We start from the raw sequence: 26,472 nt of genomic DNA on the forward strand, positions 1-26,472 counted from the left end.
AATTCCTCTGCACCGCCCATCTCCTGAACCTGACGTATAACAAGGAGAAGTGCATATTCCGCACAACCCGCCTCGCCATCCTTGGCTGTGTTGTGGAACACGGAGTCATCGGTCCCGACCCCGACCGGATGCGTCCCCTTATGGAACTCCCACTGCCCCACTGCCTCAAGGCCCTGAAGAGGTGCCTAGGGTTTTTCTCCTATTATGCCCAGTGGGTCCCCTACTATGCGGACAAGGCCCGTCCGCTGATCAAGTCCTCCTCTTTTCCCTTGACGGCAGAGGCCCGCTTAGCCTTCCACCGTATCAAGGAAGACATTGCCAAAGCCACCATGCACGCAGTGGACGAATCCATCCCCTTCCAGGTGGAAAGCGACGCGTCCGACTTTGCCCTGGCCGCTACCCTTAATCAGGCGGGGAGACCCATGGCCTTCTTTTCATGAACCCTCCAAGGCCCGGAGACCAGACACTCCGCTGTTGAGAAGGAGGCCCAGGCTATTGTGGAGGCTGTGCGTCATTGGAGGCACTACCTGGCCGGAAAATGATTTACCCTGCTCACTGACCAGCGTTCAGTTGCTTTTATGTTTAACAACAAGCAGAGGGGCAAAATCAAAAACGACAAGATCTTGAGGTGGAGAATCGAACTTTCCACCTACAATTACGAGATCTTGTACCGGCCCGGGAAGCTCAATGAACCCCCGGATGCTCTATCGCGTGGCACCTGCGCCAGCGCGCAGATCGATAGACTGCGGGCCCTCCACAATGACCTCTGCCACCCGGGGGTCACCAGGTTCTTCCACTTCATCAAGGCCCGCAACCTGCCTTACTCCATTGAGGAGGTCAGGACCATGACCAGGAACTGCCAAGTCTGCGCTGAGTGCAAGCCGCACTTTTATAGACCAGACAGGGCTCACCTGATAAAAGCCACTCGCCCCTTCGAGCGCCTGAGCGTTGATTTTAAAGGGCCTCTCCCCTCCTCCGACCACAATGTGTACTTCCTCAACATTATTGATGAGTACTCCCGTTTCCCGTTCGCCATCCCCTGCCCGGACATGACCAGTGCCACGGTCATTAAATGTCTGAACGACCTCTTCACCCTGTTCGGTTTCCCCAGCTATATCCATAGCGACCGGGGCTCATCGTTTATGAGCGACGAACTCCGCCAGTACCTGCTGGCTAGGGGTATTGCCACAAGCAGGACCACCAGTTACAACCCCCGGGGGTACGGACAGGTGGAAAGAGAGAATGCGACAGTTTGGAAGGCCGCCCTGCTAGCCTTAAAGTCTAGGGGCCTTTCCGACCTCCCGCTGGCAGGATGTGCTCCCCGATGCGCTCCACTCTATTCGGTCACTGCTCTGCACTGCCACTAATGCCACCCCTCATGAGAAAATGTTTGTCTTCCCAAGGAAGTCCACATCGGGGACATCGCTACCGCCATGGCTGACGTCCCCAGGGCCGGTCCTACTGAGAAGACACGTGAGGACCCATAAAATGGACCCCCTGGTCGAGAGGGTCGACCTCCTCCACGCCAACCCCCAGTATGCTTACATTGCGTACCCGGACGGGCGGGAGGACACAGTCTCCATACGAGACCTCGCACCCTCGGGGGCCCCAGTAACCCACTACCCACTACCACCCCCCCCCACGATCCAATATCCAACCCCAGCAGACGGCACGCCTGGGCCCCGCGACCCGCTCGACACCCACGAGGACTACACACCAGTGCCCCAGCCTACGCGGGACTTGACGCCGGAAGCTTCACTACCCCTGCCATCGCCACGTCGATCACAGCGGCAGACAAGACCTCCGGAGAGACTCCAATACACAAACTTTTAATACACTTCACCCCGCCAGACTCATTTTTAAACAAGGGGTGAATGTGGTAAACCACTGTTATACCTGCCTGTGTGGGTGTTTGTATTCCACTGTGTACATGTCTGTACATGCCTCGGCTGACTCCTTCCACGAGTCCAGGTATAAAGGTGACTGCTCCACAGTCCCTCTGTATTCTGGACTGGTCGACCACTCGAGGCACACCTTCATTCTCTTGTTAATAAAAGCCTGTTAGTTACTCGCTTAACCTCAGTCTTTTGAGTAATTGATAGCGCATCACCACCACCTTCTCAAGGGCAATTAGGGATGGGCAAGAAATGTTGGCCTTGCCAGTGATGTCCACATCTCATAAACGAATAAAAAAAATAAAAAAAATAAGAGTCAATCGTGTTGGGTGTGGGGATGCGAGTCACATACAGGCCCTGACCGGGTAAGGACAGCAGTTGTCCATCTTTCCCCTTAAAGGGACATTAGTGAACCTCTTTCTTAAGCAGTCCCTCGGAACTGAGGGTGACTTGCTTCCACATTAAAAATGAGTTCTCAGGTGGCTCGCCAATCTCACCGACACTCTTTAATATTTACATAAATGAATTGGCAAAACTACTTGAACAATCTACAGCACCCGGCCTCACCCTATATGAATCCAAGGTTAAATTCCTCCTCTATGCAGACGACCTGGTTCTGCTGTCACCAACTAAGGAGGGTCTACAGCAGAACCTGGATCTGCTGGAGTCATAATGCCAGACTTGGGCCATGACAATAAATCCCCAAAAAACCAAAGTCCTTGTGTTCCAGCAAAGATCCAGACATCAGGGACCCAAAATAAATTTCACACTAGGAACAACCAAAATTGAACAAACCACTAACTACACATACTTGGGCTTAAAAATCAGTTCTACGGGAAATTTCAAACTGGCTGTGAATGAACTGAAAGAGAAAGCAAGAAGGGCTTTCTATGCCATTAAAAAATCAATCCAAATAGAAATCCCAATTAGAATTTGGCTCAAAATTTTCAAATCAGTAATTGAACCAATTGCACTCTATGGCAGTGAGGTGTGGGGACCGCTAACACAACAAGAATTTGCAAAATGGGACAAACACCCAATTGAGATCCTACATGCAGAATTCTGTAAAAGTATCCTCCGGACTCAAAGGAAAACCGTAAACAATGCATGCAGGGCAGAACTAGGCCAATATCCATTAATAATCACTATCCAAAAAAGAGCCACCAAATTTTGGAAACACCTAGAAATGAGCAACCCCCAATGCTATCGCTACGAAGCCCTGAAATGCCAAGAGAGGACCATAAAGAAGAATACCCTCAGTCAACTAGTCCTGGGACTCAGTGAAGTAACTACTAACACTACCAACAATAACCAGCCCCAGGACAGTGACAGCGTAACACAAAGAATTCGACCCAACACAATCGTCGCTAAGCAAAAGGTAAAATATCTGTCATATTGGGCAGAAACAACAAAAACCCAAAGCAAACTCAATTGCTACTTGGCCCTAAACAGACAATACAACATGGCTGATTACCTGACCATGGTAAAGGATAGCAAACTGAGAAAAACTTTGACAAGGTACAGACTTAGTGAACATAACCTGGCGATCGAAAAAGGTAGACACAGACAGACCCGGCTACCAAGAGAGGACAGGATATGCTCTCACTGCAGTCAGGGAGTGGTGGAGACAGAGATGCACTTCCTCACAGCTTGTAGAAAATATCAGGGCATAAGGGAGAATTTCTACCCAAAATTCACAAAAATATGCCCGGAATTCAGAAATTTGAATGACGACCAAAAACTCCCATACCTACTAGGGGAAGAGGGAAATTGCATAACACTAGCGGCACACTATGTTACAGCTTGCCATAAACAGAGGGACAACCAGTAAATATAAGAAAAGAGTATATATAAATTATATGAAAGTATATATTTATACACTCAGGGATATATCTGTTTATACACTGTATGGATAGATCTGTATTTTTGTGAACAAACAGGAATGTTTTCCGATGCTTTGGCAACATAAGATGTAACTTGTCATGCCAATAAAGCGATTTGAATTGAATTGAATTGACTGATGAGTCCGATGCGGGACCTACAGTCTCTGTCACAGGTGGGGCAGACGGTGGTTGAAGGGGCGGGTGGGTGGGGTGCTTGGGGTGACGTGCGCTCCTTGTGCTGCCTGCGCTTGGCTTCCGCTTGCTCCCAGCGAAGAGACTCGAGGTGTTCGGCGCCTTCCCGGATGCTTCTCCTCCACTTTGTGCGGTCTTGGGCCAGGGATTCCCAGGTGTCGGTGGGGATGTTACACTTTTTCAAGGAGGCTTTGAGGGTGTCCTTGAAGCGTTTCCTCTGCCCACCTGGGGCTCTCTTGCCCTGCCGGAGCTCCGAGTAGAGCGATTGTTTTGGGAGTCTCGTATCAGGCATGCGGACGACGTGTCCCGTCCATCGGAGCTGATCGAGCGTGGTCAAAGCTTCGATGCTGGGGATGTTGGCCTGAGCGAGAACACTGACGTTGGTGCGCCTATCCTGCCAATGGATTTGCAGGATCTTGCGGAGGCAGCGTTGGTGGTACCTCTCCAGTGCTTTGAGGTGCCTGCTGTACATGGTCCATGTCTCTGAGGCATACAGCAGGGCAGGTATCACTGCTGCTCTGTAGACCATGAGCTTAGTGCCGGGTTTGAGGTCCTGGTCTTCAAACACTCTCTCCTTCAGGCGACCGAAGGCTGCACTGGCACACTGAAGGCGGTGTTGGACTTCGTCGTCGACGTCTGCCCTTGTTGACAGTAGGCTCCCGAGGTATGGAAAGTGGTCCATGTTGTCCAAGGCCTTGTTGTGGATTTTGATAATCGGGGGGCAGTAGTGTGTGACGGGGGCAGGTTGGTAGAGGACCTTTGTCTTATGGATGTTTAGTGTAAGATCAGTTAGTGTAGTAAACCAGTTAGGTACCAAACAACAATTCGACACTTTTACAGATCCCAGCTTTTTATTTTAAGAATTTTATAAAACTGAGTTGAAATTATCAAACTGCCAGGTTGGGATTTGAACCCACATTCGCTAGATAACTAGTCCAGGCTCCGTGCATCTACATTCCAAATACACTCCACACACAGGAGGTTACCGGGGCTTAAAGGGTTAAATTATGAGGGTCAGCTTGCACAGTCGAGGCTTGTGTTCCCTCGAGCCTAGAAGATTAAGGGGTGATCTAACTGAGGTGTTTAAGACAATTAAAGGATTTGACAGGGTAGATGGAGAGAAACTCTTTCCTCTGGTGTAGGGGCGGGGGTGGGGGGGGTGGGGGTGCGGAGTCCAGAACAAAGGGGGCATCATCTTAACATTAGAGCCGGGCCGTTCAGGGGTGATGTCAGGAAGCACTTCTTCACACAGTGGGTTAGTGGAAATCTGGAACTCTCCCCCCCCGAAAGGCTGTGGATACTGGGGGGTCAATTGGAGATTTCAAGACTGAGATCGATAGATTTTTGTTGCGTTAAAAGTATTGAGGGATACGGAACCAAGGCAGGTAGATGGAGTTAAGATACAGATTTGCCGTGATGTGTGGAACAGGCTCGAGGGGCTGAATGGCCTCCTCCTGATCCTATGATTGAATGGGCGGAATAGACTCGAGGGAGTGAATGGCCTCCTCCTGTTCCAATGATTGAATGGGTGGAACAGGCTCGAGGGGCTGAATGGCCTCCTCCTGATCCTATGATTGAATGGGCAGAACAAACTCGAGGGACTGAATGGCCTCCTCCAGGTCCAATGATTGAATGGGCGGAATAGACTCGAGGGAGTGAATGGCCTCCTCCTGTTCCAATGATTGAATGGGTGGAACAGGCTCGAGGGGCTGAATGGCCTCCTCCTGATCCTATGATTGAATGGGCAGAACAAACTCGAGGGACTGAATGACCTCCCCCTGTTCTTTTGATTGAATGGGCAGAACGGGCTCGATGGGCCGAATGGCCTCCTCCTGTTCCTATGATTGAATGGGTGGAACGGGCTCGAGGGGCTGAATGGCCTCCTCCTGTTCCTATGATTGAATGGGTGGAACAGGCTCAAGGGGCTGAATGGCCTCCTGTTCCTGTGATTGAATGGGCAGAACTGGCTCGAGGGGCTGAATGGCCTCCTCCTGTTCCTATGATTAAATGGGTGGAACAGGCTTGAGGGGCTGAATGGCCTCCTCCTGTTCCTACGATTGAATGGGCAGAACTGGCTCGAGGGGCTGAATGGCCTCCTCCTGTTCCTATGATTGAATGGGCAGAACTGGCTCGAGGGGCTGAATGGCCTCCTCCTGTTCCTGTGATTGAATGGGCAGAACTGGCTCGAGGGGCTGAATGGCCTCCTCCTGTTCCTATGATTAAATGGGTGGAACAGGCTCAAGGGGCTGAATGGCCTCCTCCTGCTCCTATGATTGAATGGGCGGATCAGGCTCGAGGGGCTGAACGGCATCCTCCTGTTCCTATGATTGAATGGTGGAACAGGCTCGAGGGGCTGAATGGCCTCCTCCTGTTCCTATGATTGAATTGGTGGAACAGGTTCGAGGGGCTGAATGGCCTCCTCCTGTTCCTATGATTGAATGGGTGGAACAGGGTCGAGGGGCTGAATGGCCTCCTCCTGTTCCTATGATTGAATGGGGGAACGGGCTGGAGGGGCTGAATGGCCTCCTCCTGTTCCTATGATTGAATGGTGGAACAGGCTCGAGGGGCTGAACGGCCTCCTCCTGTTCCTATGATTGAATAAGTGGAACAGGCTCGAGGGGCTGAACGGCCTCCTCCTGTTCCTATGATTGAATGTGTGGAGCAGGCTCGAGGGGCTGAATGGCCTCCACCTGTTCCTATGATTGAATGGGCAGAACAGGCTCGAGGGGCTGAATGGCCTCCTCCTATTCCAATGATTGAATGGGCAGAACAGGCTTGAGGGGCTGAATGGCTAGCTCCCCAATTATTCCACCCCGCTCCCCCCACAACCACCCCCCCCCCGCGATGTTTCTGTATGTGGATCCTACACAAGGTGGAATTTCTGTTGGGAGAGTTTGCAAAAAAAACTATCTGTAAATATTTGTCGGCGGATTAATATTCCCGGTGAAAGAGGGGCCATCCTCGCTTTAAGAGATAGATCGCTCGGCTCTCCGTTGGTCCGGCCTGGTTGGGCGGTGACGCAATAAATCCGCGCCGCACAGCCGTCATTAACCGGCGACGGAGATCCGGGGGGCTCCTGATTGCGTCATCTGGGCGCGCCCCACCTGGACCCATCCTGGTGAGAGAAAGAGACAGACAGAAAGAAAGAAAGAAAGAGAGAGAGAATAGTGAGAGAGAGACAGAACGAGAGAGAGAGAGAGAGAGAGAGAGAGTGTGTGTGTGTGTGAGTGAGAGAGAGAGAGAGAGAGAGAGAGACACAGAGAGTGAGTGAGTGAGAGAGTGAGGGAGAGAGTGAGTGAGTGAGGCAGACAGACACACTGAGAGACACGGGGGGGGGAAGGGAGAGGCAGAGGGAGAGACAGAGAGGGAGAGACAGAGAACGAGGGAGACAGACACACTGAGAGACACACGGGGCAGAGAGAGAGACAGAGGGGGGGGGAGGCAGAGAAAGACAGAGGGGGGAGAGGCAGAGGCAGAGAGAGACAGAGGGGGGAGAGGCAGAGGGAGAGAGAGACAGAGGGGGGAGAGGCAGAGGGAGAGAGAGACAGAGGGGGGAGAGGCAGAGAGGGGGAGAGAGAGACAGAGGGGGGAGAGGCAGAGAGGAAGAGAGAGATAGAGGGGGGAGAGGCAGAGAGAGGGAGAGGCAGGGAGAGGCAGAGAGAGCGGGAGAGGCAGAGGGAGAGGCAGGCAGAGGGAGAGAGATGGGGAGGGGCAGGCGGAGGGAGGGAGGTGGGCGGAGAGAGGGAGAGCGAGGGGGAGGCAGAGAGAGAGCGAGAGGCAGAGAATTAATGACGTAGATTTGTGTTTGCAGGACGTAACTTAACAGATTGCAGATGACAGGAAACTCGGGAATGTAGTTAACAGTGAGGAGGAAAGATACAGACTTCAGGAGGACATAGACAGTGGTGAAATGGGCAGACACACGGCAGATGAAATTTAACACAAGTGTGATGTGATTAGTTTTTGTAGGAAGAATGAGGTGAGGCGATATGTACTAAATGGTACAATTTTAAAGGAAGCGCAGGAACAGATCTATATTAATGACCTAGATGAAGGGACCGAGTGTAATGTATCGAAGTTTGTTGATGGTACAAAGCTAGGTGGGACAGTGAGCTGTGAGGAGAACACAGAGAGTCTGCAAAGGGATATCGACAGACTGAGTGAGTGGGCAGTAAGGTGGCAGATGGAGTATAATGTGGGGAAATGTGAGGTTATTCACTTTGGTAGGAAGAATAGAAAAACACAATATTTTTTAAATGGTGAGAAACTTTCAAATGTTGGTGTTGAGAGAGATTTGGGTGTCCTTGTGCAAGAAACACAGAAAGCCAGCATGCAGGTACAGCAAGCCATAAGGAAGGCAAATGGCATGTTGGCCTTTATTGCAAGGGGTTTGGAGTATAAGAGTAAGGAAGTCTTGCTACAATTGTACAAGGCCTTGGTGAGACCACACCTGGAGTACTGGGCACAGTTTTGGTCTCCTTATCTAAGGAAGGATATACCTGCCTTGGAGGCGGTGCAACGAAGGTTCACTAGATTGATTCCTGGGATGAGAGGGCTGTCCTATGATGAGAGATTGTGTAGAATGGGCCGATACTCTCTGGAGTTTAGAAGAATGAGAGGTGATCTCATTGAAACATACAAGATTCTGAAGGGGATTGACAGGGTAGATGCTGAGAGGTTGTTTCCCCTGGCTGGAGTGTCTAGAACTAGGGGTCATAGTCTCAGGATAAGGGGTCGGCCATTTAAGACCGAGATGAGGAGGAATTTCTTCACTGAGGGTTGTGAATCTTTGGAATTCTCTGCCCCAGAGGGCTGTGAATGCTGAGTCTTTGAGTATATTCAAGGCTGAGATCGATAGATTGTTGGACTCTAGGGGAATCAAGGGATATGGAGATCGGGCGGGAAAGTGGAGTTGAGGTCGAAGATCAGCCCTGATCTTATTGAATGGCGGAGCAGGCTCAAGGGGCCGTATGGCCGACTCCTGCTCCTAGTTATGTTATTAGAGAGACCTGGGGGGGTGTATGTACATAAATCTTTGAAGGTGGCAGGACAAGTTGAGGAAGCTGTTAAAAAGATGTTGGGAGACTTGGCTTTATTTATAGAGGACTAGAGTATAAAAGCAAGGAAGTTATGCTGAACCTTTATAAAACACTGGTTAGGCCTCAGCTGGAGTATTGTGTTCAAGTCTAGGCACTGCATTTTAGGAAGTAGGTCAAGGCCTTAGAGAAGGTTAAGAGGAGATTAACTAGAATGGTACCAGGGGATGAGGGACTTCAGTGATGTGGAGAGACTGGAGAAGCTGGGGTTGTTCTCCTTGGAGCAGAGAAGGTTAAGGGGAGATTTAATCGAGGTGTATCAAATCATGAAGGGTTTTGTTAGAGTAAATAAGGAGAAACTGTTTCCGGTGGTAGATGGGTCGTTAACCAGAGGACACAGATTTAAGGTGATTGGCAAAAGAACCAGAGGGGGAGATGAGGAGACGCAGCGAGTTGTTGTGATCTGGAACGCGCTGCCTGAAAGGGCGGTGGAAGCAGATTCAATAATAACTTTCAAAAGGGAATTGGATAAAATGCGCAGGGCTGTGGGAGAAAGGGCAGGAGGAGTGGGATTAATTGAACAGCTCTACCGAACAGGCACGATGGGCCGAATGGCCTGCGTCTGTGCTGTAGGATTCTATGATTCTGAGAGAGATATGGATGGAGGGAGAAGGGGGGGGGCGGGGGGGAAGAGAGAGAGAGAGACCCCGAGGCGGAGAGAACTCAACAGAGAGAGAAAGAGAGAGACGGGAAGGAAAACTGAAACGGAGAGAGGGAGACAGGATCATTTTAACAGACCCCTTGCTTGGGTTTCTCTCTCTGTTCCAGTCACTGGTCCCACGCCCTGTCAGAACGGAGAGGAGGCGGGATTCCCGGAATCGGCGCGGAACGGAGCGGGAGGATCCCGGAATCGGAGCGGCGAGGGGGGGGAGGGAACCCCGGAGTCGGCGAGGTCTCGGTCGATGGATGCGGAGTACAGTAACCGGGCGGTGCTGGAGGACTTCATCGGCTACAAGCTGCGGCAGAGGGGCCTGGGCCAGCGCCTGTCCCTGCCCGCCCCGCCCCTCAACCCCCTCCACCTGGCCATGCGGGAGGCCGGCGACGAGTTCGAGGCCAGGTTCACCCACACCTTCAGCCGCCTCTCGGCTCAGCTCCACGTGACGCCCACCCTGGTCCACCAGCGCCTGGCCCAGGTGACGGCCGAGCTCTTCAACGGGGAGACCAACTGGGGGCGGCTGGTGGCGTTCTTCGCCTTCGGGGCGGCCCTGTGCGAGGAGTGCGTGGACAAGGAGATGCCCCCCTTGGTTGGTCAGGTCATTGGCTGGATGGCTCATTACCTGGACCACAACCTGCAGGATTGGATTCAACGCAATGGAGGCTGGGTATGTCTCACTGGTGCTCTGCTCCCCCTCCCCCCCCCCCCCCCCAATCTCCCCTTTGAAAGAGCTATCCCATTAGTCCCAATCTCCCCTGCTCTCTCCCCATAACCCAACAATTTTTTCCCCCCTTCCAAGTATTTATCCAATTCTCTTTTGAACATAAGAAATAGGAGCAGGAGTCGGCCATTCGGCCCCTCGAGCCTGCTCCGCCATTCGGCCCCTCGAGCCTGCTCCGCCATTCGATGAGATCATGGCTGATCATCTCATCTCCACTTTCCCGCACTATCCCCATATCCCTTGATTCCCTTTATACCCAAATATCTATCGCTTTCGGCCTTGAATATACTCAACGACTGAGCCTCTGGGCTAGAGAATTACAAAGATTCACCACCCTCTGAGTGAAGAAATTTCTCCTCATCTCAGTCCTAAATGGCCGACCCCTTATTCTGAGACTGTGACCCCTGGTTCTAGACTCCCCAGCCAGGGGAAACATCCTCCCTGCATCTACCCTGTCAAGCCCTGTGAGAATTTTGTATGTTTCAATGAGATCACCTCTCATTCTGGTGCCCTTGTGCACCAGTCGCTGAAGGTAAGCATGCAGGTGCAGCAGGCGGTTAAAGAAGGCAAATGGTATGTTGGCCTTCGTAGCGAGAGGATTTGAGTACAGGAACAAGGATGTCTTGCTGCAGTTGTACAGGGCCTTGGTGAGACCACACCTTGAGTATTGTGTGCAGTTTTGGTCGTCTTATCTGAGGAAGGATGTTCTTGCCATGGAGGGAGTGCAGCGAAGATTCCCCAGACTGATACCTGGGATGGCAGGAATGACGTATGAGGAGAGATTGGGTCGATTGGGCTTATATTCGCTGGAGTTTAGAAGAATGAGAGGGGATCTCATTGAAACTTATAAAATTCTAACAGACTAGATGCAGGAAGGATGTTCCCGATGGTCGGGGAGTCCAGAACCAGGGGTCACAGTCTAAGGATAAGGGGTAAGCCATTTAGGACAGAGATGAGGAGGAATTTCTTCACCCAGAGAGTGGTGAACCTGTGGAATTCTCTACCACACAAGGCAGTTGAGGCCAATTCATTAAATATATTCAAGAAGGAGTTAGATATATTTCTTAAGGCTAAAGGGATCAAAGGATGTGGGGACCGGGTACTGAATTTGGATGATCAGCCATGATCTCATTGAATGGTGGAGCAGGCTCGAGGGGCCGACTCCTGCTCCTATCTTCTATGTTTCTTTTGAACATAAGAAATAGGAGCAGGAGTCGGCCATTCGGCCCCTCGAGCCTGCTCCACCATTTAATAAGATCATGGCTGATCTTCTACCTGATCTCCACTTTCCTGCACTATCCCCATATCCCTCGATTCCCTTAATATCCAAAGATCTATCGATCTCTGTTTTGAATATACTCAACGACTGAGCCTCCACAGCCCTCTGGGGTAGAGAATTCCAAAGATTCACCGCCCTCTGAGTGAAGAAATTTCTCCTCATCTCAGTCCTAAATGGCCGACCCCTTATTCTGAGACTGTGACCCCTGGTTCTAGACTCCCCAGCCAGAGGAAACATCCTCCCTGCATCTACCCTGTCAAGCCCTGTGAGAATTTTATATGTTTCAATGAGATCACCTCTCATTCTTCTAAACTCTAGGGAATATAGGCCTAGTCTCCTCAATCTCTCCTCATAGGACAATCCCCCCATCCCAGGAACCAGTCTGGTGAACCTTCGTTGCACTCCCTCTATGGCAAGTATATCCTTCCTTAGGTAAGGAGACCAAAACTGTGCACAATGCTCCAGGTGTGGCCTCACCAGGGCCCTGTATAATTGCAGTAAGACGTCTTTACTCTTATACTTAAATCCTCTTGTAATAAAGGCCAACATACCAATTGCTTTCAAAAGGTACAGCAAGCAATTAGGAAAGTTACCATTGAATCTGCTTCCACCGCCCTTTCAGGCAGTGCGTTCCAGATCACTGTTCAGCCCATTCTCCCCCACCCCAACCTCCTCGGTTTCCACCCCTTTCGCTCGAGTCTCTGGAGGGTGTGGGGCTCGAACCCGCGACCTTCTGACTCCGAACCAAGAGAGAGCGCACGAGCGCCCCGCTGACGTCCTAGGAGGGAGGAGATTGCCCTGCCGTTGACTAATTGCCAGGTGTTTACGTGTATATTTTTTTCTCCCCCCACCCTCAGGGGAAGTTCGTCCTGCTCTATGGGAACGGAGCGGCAGCGGAGTCCCGCAAGTTGAGGGAGGGTTACTGGTCTTCGATGAAAACGGTGGTGACGGGGGCCGTGGCCGTCGGGGCATTCCTGACCCTCGGAGCCTTCTTCGCCAGCAAGTAGAGAACTGAGAGCGTGGGTGGGGGAGGTGTTCGCCAGGCGTCGGAGGTACAGCCGGGCACTGGCTACTCATCCCAGGGACCTCGGGCAGGTCGGCGACTCTTCGCCCTTCACACGTGTCCAACAGAAGCCAAGGATGGACGTGCATTCTTCCCTTTCCTCCTCCTCCTTCCTCCCAATCTCCCTCTTCCTCCTTCCTCCCAATCTCCCTCTTCCGCCCTTCTCCTCCCAATCTCCCACTCCCTCTCTTCCAATCTCCCTCCTCCTCCCAATCTCCCACTCCCTCTCTTCTCCCTTTCCCCCTTTGTCTCTCTCTCGCTCGCTCACTACTGGAGGACAACCGTAACAGACCACACGGTGGACACGCGTCGGGTCCGAGGAAGGTGTGGGGGGAGGGTGAGGTTCAAGAACCGACGTGTCTTAATCCTGCCCCCTCCCCTTCCCCCCCCTCCCCCCAAACTCTCCGTTTGATCTCGAAAGGAAGCTCTGAGCCTGTTCTGTCTCCTGAACTCTACTTAAAGTATCAAAACACCCAGAGAGAGAGAGAGAGAGAGAGAGAGAGAAGAAAGCCTAATCGTCTGGAGACCCCAGTGAGTGGTGGTGGGGTGGTTCCCGATCCCCGTTATACCTGCGGGCCCCTCCGTCGCTCAGGGAAGTCTCTGTATCCCGGATCTCAAGTACCCCGACTCTCCTCTCTCGGCAGGGGCCTGATTAGCCGGTTTCATCATTCAGTAATGGACCGAATGAGCCCCCGTTTGGGTGATGTGATGCATGGTTTTTTTTTTTTTTTTAAACTGCCGAACCGACCCCCAAATACTTTGCCCGGGAGCGTTTTTATCGGTGGGCCTTTGCCCCGCGACACTGGTGGGTTAGTGTCAACCCCCCCCTAAACCACCGCCAGCGACCCCCCGACAACCCGCGCGGCCTTCCGACAACCGGGGTCGCCCGCTTTCACGCTCCATTTGTAAACGGGGGTGTGTTTGCTGTTATTTCCCCCCCCCCGCCTCCATTATCTCCCTCGTTAAGGTCCCACGAACGAGACTGCACGCTCAGAAATCAAGAGTTTGGAAATCGGAGGGACGTTCCTGTTGGGTTTTTTTTTTGGTTGGCTAACGAGTCTTTCCTTCTCTCTCGGTCTCTACCTCTCTCGAACCAGGCTCCGCACAATCTCTTCCCCCCACCAACCCGACCCCTCGTAGCTTTTTAACCATCTCCGCCGTGACCGATATTCCTTGCAGCCCGCTTTATATTTCTATCGTGCTTTTAAACAATAGTTTTACTTCTGCACTCGCCCTGTCTTCCCCCCCCCCCCCCCCCCAAACCCACCCAATCGCCCGGCTTTAATGCGGGGGTGGGTGAGTCACGTACACTCCTCTCCGGGCTTGGCCGCGATCTGGTGTACATCCGGAGTCCGTGAGACTCGGGCCAATCCTCCGACGATGAGGGAGTTGGGGGTGGCGGGACAGGGAGTTGAGCTCACTCTGTTTGTGTGCTGGCGGGCGCCCGCGTTCCAGAATCATGTCACCCGGAGACATCTCTGGGCTTCACGAGCTGCACGTTTGATTCACAGTCGCCTGGCGATGTTTTTATTTATTAAGTTATACACTACAGAATTGTTAAATCGTGTGTTGTGACCTGTAAGGGCCACAGAAGATGTCAAAAAATCACTGACTGGGACGGGTGGGAACGGAGTACACACAACGGGAAGAATCACTGGGGTGGCAAGGTGTGTCCACTGGACTCGTATCGTCTTCATTCTGAATGTTGCACTTTGTGCACTGGTGTGTCTCAGTCCCTCTCCCTCAGGGAGATATCTGTACACTGACTGGTGTCTCTCAGTCCCCTCTCTTGGGGAGATACCTGTACACTGACTGGTGTCTCTCAGTCCCCTCTCTTGGGGAGATACCTGTACACTGACTGGTGTCTCTCAGTCCCCCTCCCTCAGGGAGATATCTGTACACTGACTGGTGTCTCTCAGTCCCTCTCTCTCAGGGAGATATCTGTACACTGACTGGTGTCTCTCAGTCCCCTCTCTTGGGGAGATACCTGTACACTCACTGGTGTCTCTCAGTCCCCTCTCTCAGGGAGATATCTGTACACTGACTGGTGTCTCAGTCCCCTCTCTCTCGGGGAGATATCTGTACACTGACTGGTGTCTCTCAGTCCCTCTCAGGGAGATATCTGTACACTGACTGGTGTCTCTCAGTCCCCTCTCTCGGGGAGATATCTGTACACTGACTGGTGTCTCTCAGTCCCCTCTCTCGGGGAGATATCTGTACACTGACTGGTGTCTCTCAGTCCCTCTCCCTCAGGGAGATATCTGTACACTGACTAGTGTCTCTCAGTCCCCTCTCTCAGGGAGATATCTGTACACTGACTGGTGTCTCAGTCCCCTCTCTCTCGGGGAGATATCTGTACACTGACTGGTGTCTCTCAGTCCCCTCTCTCGGGGAGATATCTGTACACTGACTGGTGTCTCTCAGTCCCCTCTCTCGGGGAGATATCTGTACACTGACTGGTGTCTCTCAGTCCCTCTCCCTCAGGGAGATATCTGTACACTGACTGGTGTCTCTCAGTCCCTCTCTCAGGGAGATATCAGTACACTGACTGGTGTCTCTCAGTCCCTCTCCCTCAGTGAGATATCTGTACACTGACTGGTCCCTCTCTCCCTCAGGGAGATATCTGATTGGTTTATCTCAGCCCCTCTCCCTCGGAGATATCTGTACACTGACCAGTGTCTCAGTCCCTCTCGGGGAGATATCTGTACACTGACTGATGTCTCTCAGTCCCTCTTCCCTCAGGGAGATATCTGTACACTGACTGATGTCTCTCAGTCCCCTCTCCCTCAGGGAGATACCTGTACACTGACCGGTGTCTCTCAGTCCCCTCTCCCTCAGGGAGATATCTGTACACTGACCGGTGTCTCTCAGTCCCCTCTCCCTCAGGGAGATATCTGTACACTGACTGGTGTCTCTCAGTCCTTCTCCCTCAGGGAGATATCTGTACACTGACCGGTGTCTCTCAGTCCCCTCTCCCTCAGGGAGATATCTGTACACTGACTGGTGTCTCTCAGTCCTTCTCCCTCAGGGAGATATCTGTACACTGACTGGTGTCTCTCAGTCCCTCTCTCTCTCAGGGTGATATCTGTACACTGACTGGTGTGGTCTCAGTCCCTCTCGGGGAGATATCTGTACACTGACTGATGTCTCTCAGTCCCTCTTCCCTCAGGGAGATATCTGTACACTGACTGATGTCTCTCAGTCCCCTCTCCCTCAGGGAGATATCTGTACACTGACTGGTGTCTCTCAGTCCCTCTCCCTCAGGGAGATATCTGTACACTGACCGGTGTCTCTCAGTCCCCTCTCCCTCAGGGAGATATCTGTACACTGACTGGTGTCTCTCAGTCCTTCTCCCTCAGGGAGATATCTGTACACTGACTGGTGTGTCTCAGTCCCCCTCGCTCAGGGAGATATCTGTACACTGACTGGTGTCTCTCAGTCCCCTCTCGGAGATATCTGTACACTGACTGGTGTTCCCCCTCTTTTCCCCCCCCCCCCTCGGGGATATTTGTACACTCACCCTCGTGTCTGTGTCAACCCTTTGCGGCAGTGTGTGGAATGCTCCGAGACACACCCAGTGTGCAGACAGATTCATCCTGCCGACATTCCTCAACAGAGCCAGTGCTCACTTTCCCTTTAATTCGTAGCTGGCAGTCAGTATATTGGTGTGGGGGAAGTAGGGCTGGAGAGGCGTATTCCAGAGCCCTGGATCGTCCGGGGGCAGGGGAGGAGAAGGTGGCAATGTTTGAGGTGCTAAAGATGCCAATCTGCCCCCCCTCCCCGGGTACATGTGGCACTGGGTGGTGGTGGCGGCAGCATTGATGGTGACATCTCGTAACCGATGACCGCGTATTTATTAATTTATTTTTTTAATCTTAACATTTTCGCGGGGAGGTTCTAATAAATAACTTTCCCCTTGAACGAGCTTGATTGTCACGTGACTACGATTGTTGACACAAAGTGGGGCGTAGAGGTCGCCTGGAATCGTGCCCGCTAGCGTGCACATTACCGCGTTGTGTGTGGGGGTTTATTTTTACCCCCACCTCCCGGTCAAAGCCGCCAAGTGGGCCTGGCAATGACGCTCGCCGTTTCCATTGGAGCGCGGGCGGCCATTGATGGCCAAAAGTAACCGTCCATTGGAAGTGGAGCCGCGATGAAACACTAATATTGACTCTTGGGTCCGTCCCTCTCTCCTCTCCTCCCCCGCCCACCACCCCACCAATGCCTGACCAAGGCGAATGGATCTATATTTTATTAGCCTTGCACGCTTGCTATCCTCAAATCTCTTCCACCCACCACCCCTCCTTGTCACATGATTTATTTGTGACGACTTTTACCATTGTTAATTCGTATGTCAACATTTCCCGTTTTTTGTTATGTAAACTGTCACGCTACAGTTGCGGGCTCTGGCCCCTAGGTGGCATTGTTGGGAGGAGCGACGAAGCTTCTGAAGTCACCCTGCCGACTGCCTCCAGCGCCCTGCTGACTTGTGATTCCTTGCGGGGGTGGTTGGCACCCATTGGGCGAGAGGGTGTAACCCATCTAGGGAATATGGGGTTTGGCTGGTTTTTGAGGAGGGGGGACGAGGGTGACGCCTGGGATTCTAGTCTTAACATGACCCCCGTTTAGCGCCAGCGGGTCACATCCTCCCATAACGGAACGGGGACCGAAAGGGCGAGAGACTTCATCTTGGCCCACGAGCGTTAACCTTTCAATTTTACCTGTTTGCTGCAGTTACTTTCCCCGCCCTTAAAACAAATCTGACATTTGCCTGCGGCCCACTTTTTAAAGAACGCCTTTTAGAATGGGGACTTTTCCATTGTAAACCTGTCACGTGGCAGTTCTGCCCTCCTGCCAGCAGGGGGCGCTGCAACGGCGCCATCTCTGGCAAGGAGCATGCAACTACAGCGTGACGTCTTTACATAGCCAGTTCCCATTCTAAACGTGGGCTTGGCAATTCGTAGTGGTGATATAGAAATAAGGACCGAGTTTAAAATGGGGACTGAATTATTGTCCACACGATTGGTCCAGTTGCCTCCTCCTGCCCCTCACGGGATCCTGCTCTTCATTCCCAGCGTGCAATGCTACAGGGGAGATGGACATGTACTTTCATACAGTTACTGGAGTTTCCCTTTAAGACACTACATGTTTTGTAATGGCCCCATTTTTAAAAATTGCTGGCATTTCACTTCCTGTGCCTGCCAAACTGTCCCACGTGCCTTTGCACTGGATGATGTCGTAGGCAGAAATGACTTTTTGTGATGTCATAGGCAGGGCAGCCTATCGAATGTGCCGGTTGAGGAGGAGATGGGGAGGGGGGTGGGGGAACGGGATAATCCAAGCCCTTCCAAAATCCAGAGCATTTCCCTCGCCCTCCCCGTCGACCATGGGAATTTTCTATGTAAACTTGTCGCGGTGTAATTCCGCCCTCCCGCCTGCAGGGGGCGTCGGCACAAGCGGCGTGACTCATTTACATAGAAAATTCCCGTTCTAACCGTGGACGCGGGAATTGATGGCAGTGTGAAAATAAGGGCAGGCTCCGAAGATGGCGAGGTGCTCTTGTGTGTGACTGATTCGCTGCGGGAATGTTTTACAGCTCGTCTGGTTGTAGTCCGTCTGGTCCCTGCCGTGATTTGCTAGCATGACATGGAGGCCGCTACTTTTAAAAGAAAAATAAATGATTATTTTTATTATTTAAGGGCTGGTTTATTGGCTACAGCCTCTCGCGTGCCGTACTGGGGTGGTGTCTACACTAAGTCACGAAAGGGGAGGACGGAATGGGCCCCATCCTGGGGGTCATAGGATCTCTCGTTAGTGCTTCGGGGGAGGTAGGGGCAGGGTCCATGCACTCCAGGGTCAGCCATGGCTGAGTGGGTCCCACTCTCTGGCCTCTGTGTCAGAAGCCCCGCTCTCCAGAGACTCAAACTCCCATAATCCAGGGCCGACACTCCCCGGTTGCCAGTAACTGAGGGAGCGCTGTACTGTCGGAGGAGCAGTGTTGAGGGAGCGCCGCACTGTCGGAGGAGCAGTGTTGAGGGAGCGCCGCACTGTCGGAGGGGCAGTACTGAGGGAGCGCTGCACTGTCGGAGGGGCAGTACTGAGGGAACATTGCACTGTCGGAGGAGCAATATTGAGGGAGCGCTGCACTGTCAGAGGTGCCATCTTTCGGGATGAAACGTTGAACCGAGACCCCGTCTGCCCTCTCGGGTGGGACATAAAAGATCCCAAGGCCTCTATTGGAAGAAGAACAAGGGGGAGTTTTCCCCTGTGTCCTGGGGCCAATATCTATCTCTCAACCCAGGATCACATTTTTTTTTTTTTTAAATGATCTGGTCATTTATCACATTGGTGTTTCTGGGAGCTTGCTGTGTGCAAATTGGCTGCCGCATTTCCCACATTAGAACAGTGATGACATCTCAAAAAAAAAAGTATTTCATTGGCTGTGAAGCGCTTCGCGACGCCCTGCGGTTGTGAAAGGTGTTGCATATAAATGCAAGTCTTTCTTTGCAATTGAGTGGGATGCATTGGAGAGAGACAGAGAGAAGGTTGGTCGCAGTACTGATACCATTGTTGAAGAGGACGTCACACTGCAGCCACAGAGCAGACTGAAAAGCCTTTGCGAGTCCAAAGCTGCCTAATTCATAATTCCCAGGGTCCGAGCACCTGTCGGGAGCGAGGGAGGGGAGTGTGGGGAAAGAGAGCGGCTCACTTTGAACCTGACACATTGCAGCCACTGCTGAACTTAACTAAGCAGAAGTACAGTCATCATTATATCTTATTGAAGTTCTTTTCTGTATCTCTGTGCATACTGTAAAATAAAGGGATTATATTTTTTATTCATGTTGGGTGTGATTGCTCCTGACAGATTCTGTTGGGAATTTCATTTTTACTTCTCAAGCCTCTAACATAATTCAATTAGTTCGATTTAACCTCAACATCCAACACTCCCAGGGCAGCTACAGCTTAGGTTAGATACAGAGTAAAGCTCCCTCTACACTGCCCTATTAAACACTACCAGGGCAGGTACAGCAGGGGTTAGATACAGAGTAAAGCTCCCTCCATACTGCCCCATTAAACACTCCCAGGGCAGGTACAGCGCAGGTTAGATAGAGTAAAGCTCCCTCTACACTGTCCCATCAAACACTCCCAGGGCAGGTACAGCACGGGTTAGATACAGAGTAAAGATCCCTCTACACTGTCCCATCACACACTCCCAGGGCAGGTACAGCTCAGGTTAGATACAGAGTAAAGCTCCTTCTACACTGTCCCATCAAACACTCCCAGGGCAGGTACAGCTCGGGTTAGATACAGAGTAAAGTTCCCTCTACACTGTCCCATCAAACACTCCCAGGGCAGGTACAGCACGGGTTAGATACAGAGTAAAGCTCCCTCTACATTGTCCCATCAAACACTCCCAGGGCAGGTACAGCTTGGGTTAGATACAGAGTAAAGCTCCCTCTGCACTGTCCCATCAAACACTCCCAGGGCAGGTACAGCACGGGTTAGATACAGAGTAAAGCTCCCTCTACACTGTCCCATCAAACACTCCCAGGGCAGGTACAGCTCGGGTTAGATACAGAGTAAAGCTCCCTCTACATTGTCCCATCAAACACTCCCAGGGCAGGTACAGCATAGGCTAGATACAGAGTAAAGCTCCCTCTACACTGTCCCATCAAACACTCCCAGGGCAGGTGCAGCACGGGTTAGATACAGAGTAAAGCTCCCTCCACACTGTCCCATCAAACACTCCCAGGACAGGTACAGCACGGGTTAGATACAGAGTAAAGCTCCCTCTACACTGTCCCATCAAACACTCCCAGGGCAGGTACAGCACGGGTTAGATACAGAGTAAAGCTCCCTCTACACTGTCCCATCAAACACTCCCAGGGCAGGTACAGCACGGGTTAGATACAGAATAAAGCTCCCTCTACACTGTCCCATCAAACACTCCCAGGGCAGGTACAGCACGGGTTAGATACAGATTAAAGCTCCCTCTACACTGTCCCATCAAACACTCCCAGGACAGGTACAGCACGGGATAGATACAGAGTAAAGCTCCCTCTTCACTGTCCCATCAAACACTCCCAGGGCAGGTACAACTCGGGTTAGATACAGAGTAAAGCTACTGCAAGAGCGGCGGGGATAAAAGGAGCGGCGGCCCGAGAGCACAGCGAGAGTGGCGGGGATAAAAGGAGCGTGAGCGGAGGAGAGAACAACAACAAAAAATCAAGGAATGACGTCACAGGACAGCAGGTAGGTGATTGGTGGGTGAGTAGTACAGCTGTTCTTGTCTTTAAACTAAGAGCCGGGGAAATTTAACTATTACATTATTAAATATTAACTTGACTAGCTAAACTATATAATATAACTGTAAATAATCGTTTGAGTAAAAACTTTAACTAAATAAGCAAATAAATAAAGACTAGTGATGTCAGGGCAGGCTATGTGTCGGGACTGTAGGATGTGGGAGTTGGTGGACGGCGAGACCATCCCAGATTCCCACATCTGCAGGAAGTGTCTGTGCCTTCAGTCACTCCGGCTCAGAGTCATTGAGCTGGAGTGAGAGTTAGAGACACTCCAAAACATAAGGGGGAGGGGGGTGGGGGGAGGAATTTCTCGATAGTTTTATCCAGAATACGGTCACACCCCAGAGAAAAGCACAGTTTCAGGAAGGGGAGAGTGTGACTGCGAGGCAGACGGGTAGCAGGGACTTAGGAGAGGTTGAGAAGGAAGTCCCGCAGACACTGGCCCTGTCCAACAGGTACAATGTACTCGCTACCTGTGAGGACAAGGAGAAAGACGGCGGGGCGGACAGCCACAATGCAGACCAAGGCACCGTGGCTCAGAAGGCTGTCCAAGGGGGGGGGGGGGGGTGCGGCGGGAGAGCAGAATAGAAATGTGGTAGGGGATTCTATAATTAGGGGGATAAATAGCCTCCTCTGCAGCCAAGAAAGAGAATCCCGAATAGTGTGTTGCCTACCCAGTGCCAGGGTAAGGGATAGCACGAGGCGGCTGGAGAAGAATTTGGAAAGGGAGGGGGTAAATCCAGTTGTCGTGGTCCATGTCAGAACAAACGACTTAGGTAGGAATAGGGAGGAGGTCCTGCTGAAAGAGTGTCAGGAACGAAATTAAAAAGCAGGACCTCAAGGGTAATAATCTCTGGATTATTGCCTGAACCATGTGCAAATTGGCATAGGAACAGTCGGATCAGGAGAATTAACATGTGGCTAAAGGGCTGGTGTGGGAAAGAAGGGTTCCTTTTCATGGGACACTGGCACCAGTACTGTACCGATGAGACGGGCTCCACCTGAACCAGGGATGAGACCCGTGCCCTAGCGGAAAGTGTAAATAGGGAGGTGGCAAAGGCTTTAAACTAGTAAGATAGGGAGAGGGATCTACAAGAAACATAACGAGACTAAATATAAACAAAACACGAAAGGAGAGCATAGGAAAGAATAAAGTAAGGCAGGACTTTGATGGCCAGGGAATAAATAGAGTTATAGAACAGGAGTTTAAAAAGATGGTTAAAAATAAAGTGAGAGGAACTGCTATTAAAAATGAGTTAATCTGTCTGTACAGCAGTGCACACAGTGTCCATAATAAAACAGGGGAGCTGGAGGCTGCATTGCGAGGAACCAGACATCATAGGGATTACTGAGACATGGCTACAGAAAAATCAGGACTGGGAATTAAACATTGCAGGGTATAACATATTTAGAAAAGATAGGGGGAAAGGGGAGGTGGAGTAGCTGTACTTATTAAGGATAACATAATGGCAGTAGAAAAAAGTGACGTAGCTATCAGCAAGACAGAAATAGAATCCATGTGGATAGAGATAAAAGATAATATATGATTAATCGCACTCATAGGGGTAGTCTACAGACCACCTAATAGTGGAAGGGAGGTGGAGGAAGAAATATGCAGACAAATTAGTAAAAAAAACAGAATAATAATCATGGGGGATTTCAGCTACCCAGATATTAATTGGACAGAAGAGGTAGGTAAAGGGGATAAGGGAATGGAGTTCCTACAATGTGTACAGGACTCCTTTCTAACCCAATATGTAAAAAGCCCAACAAGGGAGGATTCGTTATTGGATCTAGTAATGGGTAATGAACCAGAGCAGATAAGAGAAGTAAAAGCAGGGGAACATCTAGGCAATAGTGACCACAATATAATATGCTTTAAGAAAATAATTGAGAAGGACATGGGTATGACAAAGACCAGGATAATAGATTGGAGAAAAGCTGATTTTGAGGGGCTGAGAATAGAACTTGGGAAAATAAAATGGACAACAGTATTGGGAAAATAAAATGGACAACAGTATTGGCAAACAATGATGTAGAACAGCAATGGGAAACATTTTAAATGATGTTCAACAGATTCCAGGAAAAATATATTCCGCTAATAAACGAGAACAAGCTAAACACTAATGAGAGACTGTGGATGAATAAAGCCATAAGAGAAAAATTGAGGGTAAGGAAAGAGGCATACATTAAGTGCATGGACAGCAGGGGAGAGCATGATAAGGGAGAATATGAAGAGATTAGGAGAGAAGTCAAACAAAAAATTAGGGAGGCAAAGAGGAACTATGAAATTAAATTATCAAGGAACATAAAACAAAATAGTAAAATATTTTAAAGGCACATCAATAAAGGAAAAGGAAGGTTGGGATGGGAATAGGGCCACTGAGGGATGGAGAGGATAATACCACGGGCAGCAATAGAGAAATGGCAGAGATATTAAATAATTACTTTGCTTCAGTATTTACCAGGGGGATAGAACAGGTGATGACGACATCGGATGATGAGATTAGTAATGAGATAAGTGTATTTAAAATAAAACGAGGAGATATACTAAATAAACTAATGAAACTCAGAGGGTAAAACCCCTGGTTCGGACGGATTACATCCGTGCATTTTAGAAGAATCTAGGGAAGAGATAGCAGAGGCATTACTACACCAAAAAATCAAATAGGGAATTCAGAAGAAACTTCTTGACCCAGCAAGTGGTGAGAATGTGGAACTCGCTACCACAGGGAGTGGTTGAAGCGAATAGTATGGATGCATTTAAGGGAAAGCTAGATAAGCATATGAGGAAGAAGGGAATAGAGGGTTACGCTGATAGATTTAGATGAGGAAAGACGAGAGGAGGCTCGAGTGCAGCATAAACTGGTTGGGCCGAATGGCCTGTTTCTGTGCTCTATATTCTATGTAATGTAATCTGCACTTCCCTGTAAAACACTCCCAGGGCAGATACGACACGGGTTAGATACAGAGTAAAGCTCCCTCTACACTGTCCCATCAAACACTCCCAGGGCAGGTACAGCACGGGTTAGATACAGAGTAAAGCTCCCTCTACACTGTCCCATCAAACACTCCCAGGGCAGGTACAGCAGGGGTTAGATATAGAGTAAAGCTCCCTCTGCACTGTCCCATCAAATACTCCCAGGGCAGGTACAGCACGGGTTAGATACAGAGTAAAGCTCCCTCTACACTGTCCCATCAAACACTCCCAGGGCAGGTACAGCACGGGTTAGATACAGAGTAAAGCTCCCTCTACACTGTCCCATCAAACACCAATACAGGGCCGACTTTGAGTCATGCGTACAGTGTCTGACCCATGGCCTCCACCCAATCCCTTGTTGTAACTCTTCCCTCTCTCACACGATAATGAGGGATGAGGCAGGCCATTCGGCCCATCTTGTTCCATCCTTCTGGACAGATGCCCGGTATTGTAGCAGCCAATTAACTGTTATTCGATTGCAACAGCTACCTGGGAGTGAATTACAGGCTGGGATCTATTCCCGGGTGCCGAGGGGCATTTGAGGGAACAAATGGTGCCATTCCAACACCCCTCTCGCCCCCCCCCCGACCGACACTTTGTCATAATTTCCAGGATTCCACAGTTCTGGCCACAATCGGACAATCGCAGTTAGAACAGCGCCATCTGGATTGGAGCGACACAGGTGCAGTGGTTATGTGACTTCAGTGATGTGGAGAGACTGGAGAAGCTGGGATTGTTCTCTGGAGCAGCGAAGGTTAAGGGGAGATTTACTAGAATGGTACCAGGGATGAGGGACTTCAGTGATGTGGAGAGACTGGAGAAGCTGGGATTGTTCTCCTTGGAGCAGAGAAGGTTAAGGGGAGATTTACTAGAATGGTACCGGGGATGAGGGACTTCAGTGATGTGGAGAGACTGGAGAAGCTGGGGTTGTTCTCCTTGGAACAGAGAAGGTTAAGAGGAGATTTGATAGAGGTGTTCAAAATCAGGAAGGGTTTGGATAGAGTAAATAAGGAGAAACTGTTTCTAGTGGAGGAAGGGTCAGTAACCAGAGGACACAGATTTAAGGCGGTTGGTAAAAGAACCAGAGGTGACATGAGGAAACCTTTTTTTACACAGCGAGTTGTTGTGATCGGGAATGCGCTGCCTGAAAGGGTGGTGGAAGCAGATTCAGTAATAACTTTCAAAAAGGAATCCGATAAATACTTGAAAGGACAAGGTGTTGCGGGTTCTGGGGGAAAGAGCAGGGGGAGTGGTATTATTTAGACAGCTCTTTCAAAGAGCGAGCACAGGCACAATATTGACAATGGCCTCCTTCTGTGCGGTTCCATACTATGATTCTATGATGTGGAGATGCCGGTGTTGGACTGGGGTGGACAAATGTAAGAAGTCACACAACACCAGGTTATAGCCCAACAGTTTTATTAGAAATCACAAGCTTTCGGAGCGCTGCTCCTTCGTCAGGTGAAGTGGAGAGATGCATAAAGACACAGCATTTATAGTCTTTCTAACTGCCATTTATCACACCTCGGCAGAGAGATAATCACAGCAATCAAAGGTGTGAATGGTGTCCAAACAGGTCAGTCAGGAAAACATTACATCAAAGAACAATGAGGTGGGGTCACAAGGGGTCAAATGTTGCAGATGCTGGGGTCTGTATGAAAAACAAAAAACAGACAAAAAAAATTTTTTGCTGGAAATCACAGCAGGTCCGGCCGCATCTGTGTAGAGAGAACAAGCCAACGACGACTCGAGTCTGGGTGACCCTACGTCAGGTGGGGTTACATGTAGCGTGACATGAACCCAAGATCCCGGTTGAGGCCGTCCTCATGAGTGCGGAACTTGGCTATCAGTTTCTGCTCTACGATTTTGCGTTGTCGTGTGTCTCAAAGGCTGCCTTGGAGAATGCTTACCCAAAGATCGGAGGCTGAATGTCCTTGACTGCTGAAGTGTTCCCCGACTGGGAGGGAACACTCCTGCCTGGTGATTGTTGCGCGGTGTCCGTTCATCCGTTGTCGCAGTGTCTGCATGGTCTCGCCGATGTACCATGCTCCGGGGCATCCTTTCCTGCAACGTATGAGGTAGACAACGTTGGCCGAGTCACATGAGTATGTACCATGTACCTGGTGGGTGGTGTCCTCACGTGTGATGATGGTATCTGAAGGCGAGTAGTGGAGGCGTGGGGATGGCCTTAGCGAGGTGTTCGTCATCAAACTCACCATGGACTACTCCTCAGAATCGGTTTCATTCTCGGACACACGAATCTCGATCAAAGACGGACACCTCAGCACTTCACTCTACCATAAGCCCACGGACAACCTCAGGATGCTCCACTTCTCCAGCTTCCACCCTAACCATGTTAAAGAAGCCATCCCCTATGGACAAGCCCTGCGAATACACAGGAT

General features: G+C 50.7%; 2 protein-coding genes across 3 annotated transcripts in view; both read left to right on the top strand.

Moving 5' to 3' along the window:
- LOC147118294 (proteasome activator complex subunit 1-like) overlaps positions 1 to 26,472 on the top strand; it is a 1,298,587-nt gene that overhangs the window by 1,087,981 nt on the left and 184,134 nt on the right. The gene's annotated exons all lie outside the window — the stretch shown is intronic.
- On the top strand, positions 6,980 to 14,041 carry LOC147118312 (bcl-2-like protein 2). 2 transcript variants are annotated; one of them, XM_085984371.1, is made up of 3 exons: positions 6,980 to 7,088; positions 9,835 to 10,388; positions 12,579 to 14,041. In XM_085984371.1, exons 2-3 carry the CDS (start codon positions 9,969 to 9,971, stop codon positions 12,726 to 12,728), a joined length of 570 nt encoding a protein of 189 aa, XP_085840497.1. In that variant the 5' UTR covers positions 6,980 to 7,088; positions 9,835 to 9,968; the 3' UTR covers positions 12,729 to 14,041. The 2 variants fall into 2 exon arrangements, with proteins under 2 accessions (XP_085840497.1, XP_085840498.1); XM_085984372.1 differs by lacking the exon at positions 6,980 to 7,088 and adding an exon at positions 7,690 to 7,949.

The sequence above is a fragment of the Somniosus microcephalus genome, chromosome 4 (assembly GCF_052327205.1).
Source record: "Somniosus microcephalus isolate GS21.2 chromosome 4, FLI_Smic_1.0, whole genome shotgun sequence".
Lineage (NCBI taxonomy): Eukaryota > Metazoa > Chordata > Chondrichthyes > Squaliformes > Somniosidae > Somniosus > Somniosus microcephalus.

Coding starts and splice junctions, on each gene's coding strand:
- LOC147118312 (XM_085984371.1), top strand. CDS start 9,969: ATGGATGCGGAGTACAGTAACCGGGCGGTGCTGGAGGACTTCATCGGC. Junction 10,389..12,578: donor TTCAACGCAATGGAGGCTGG/GTATGTCTCACT, acceptor CCCCACCCTCAG/GGGAAGTTCGTCCTGCTCTA.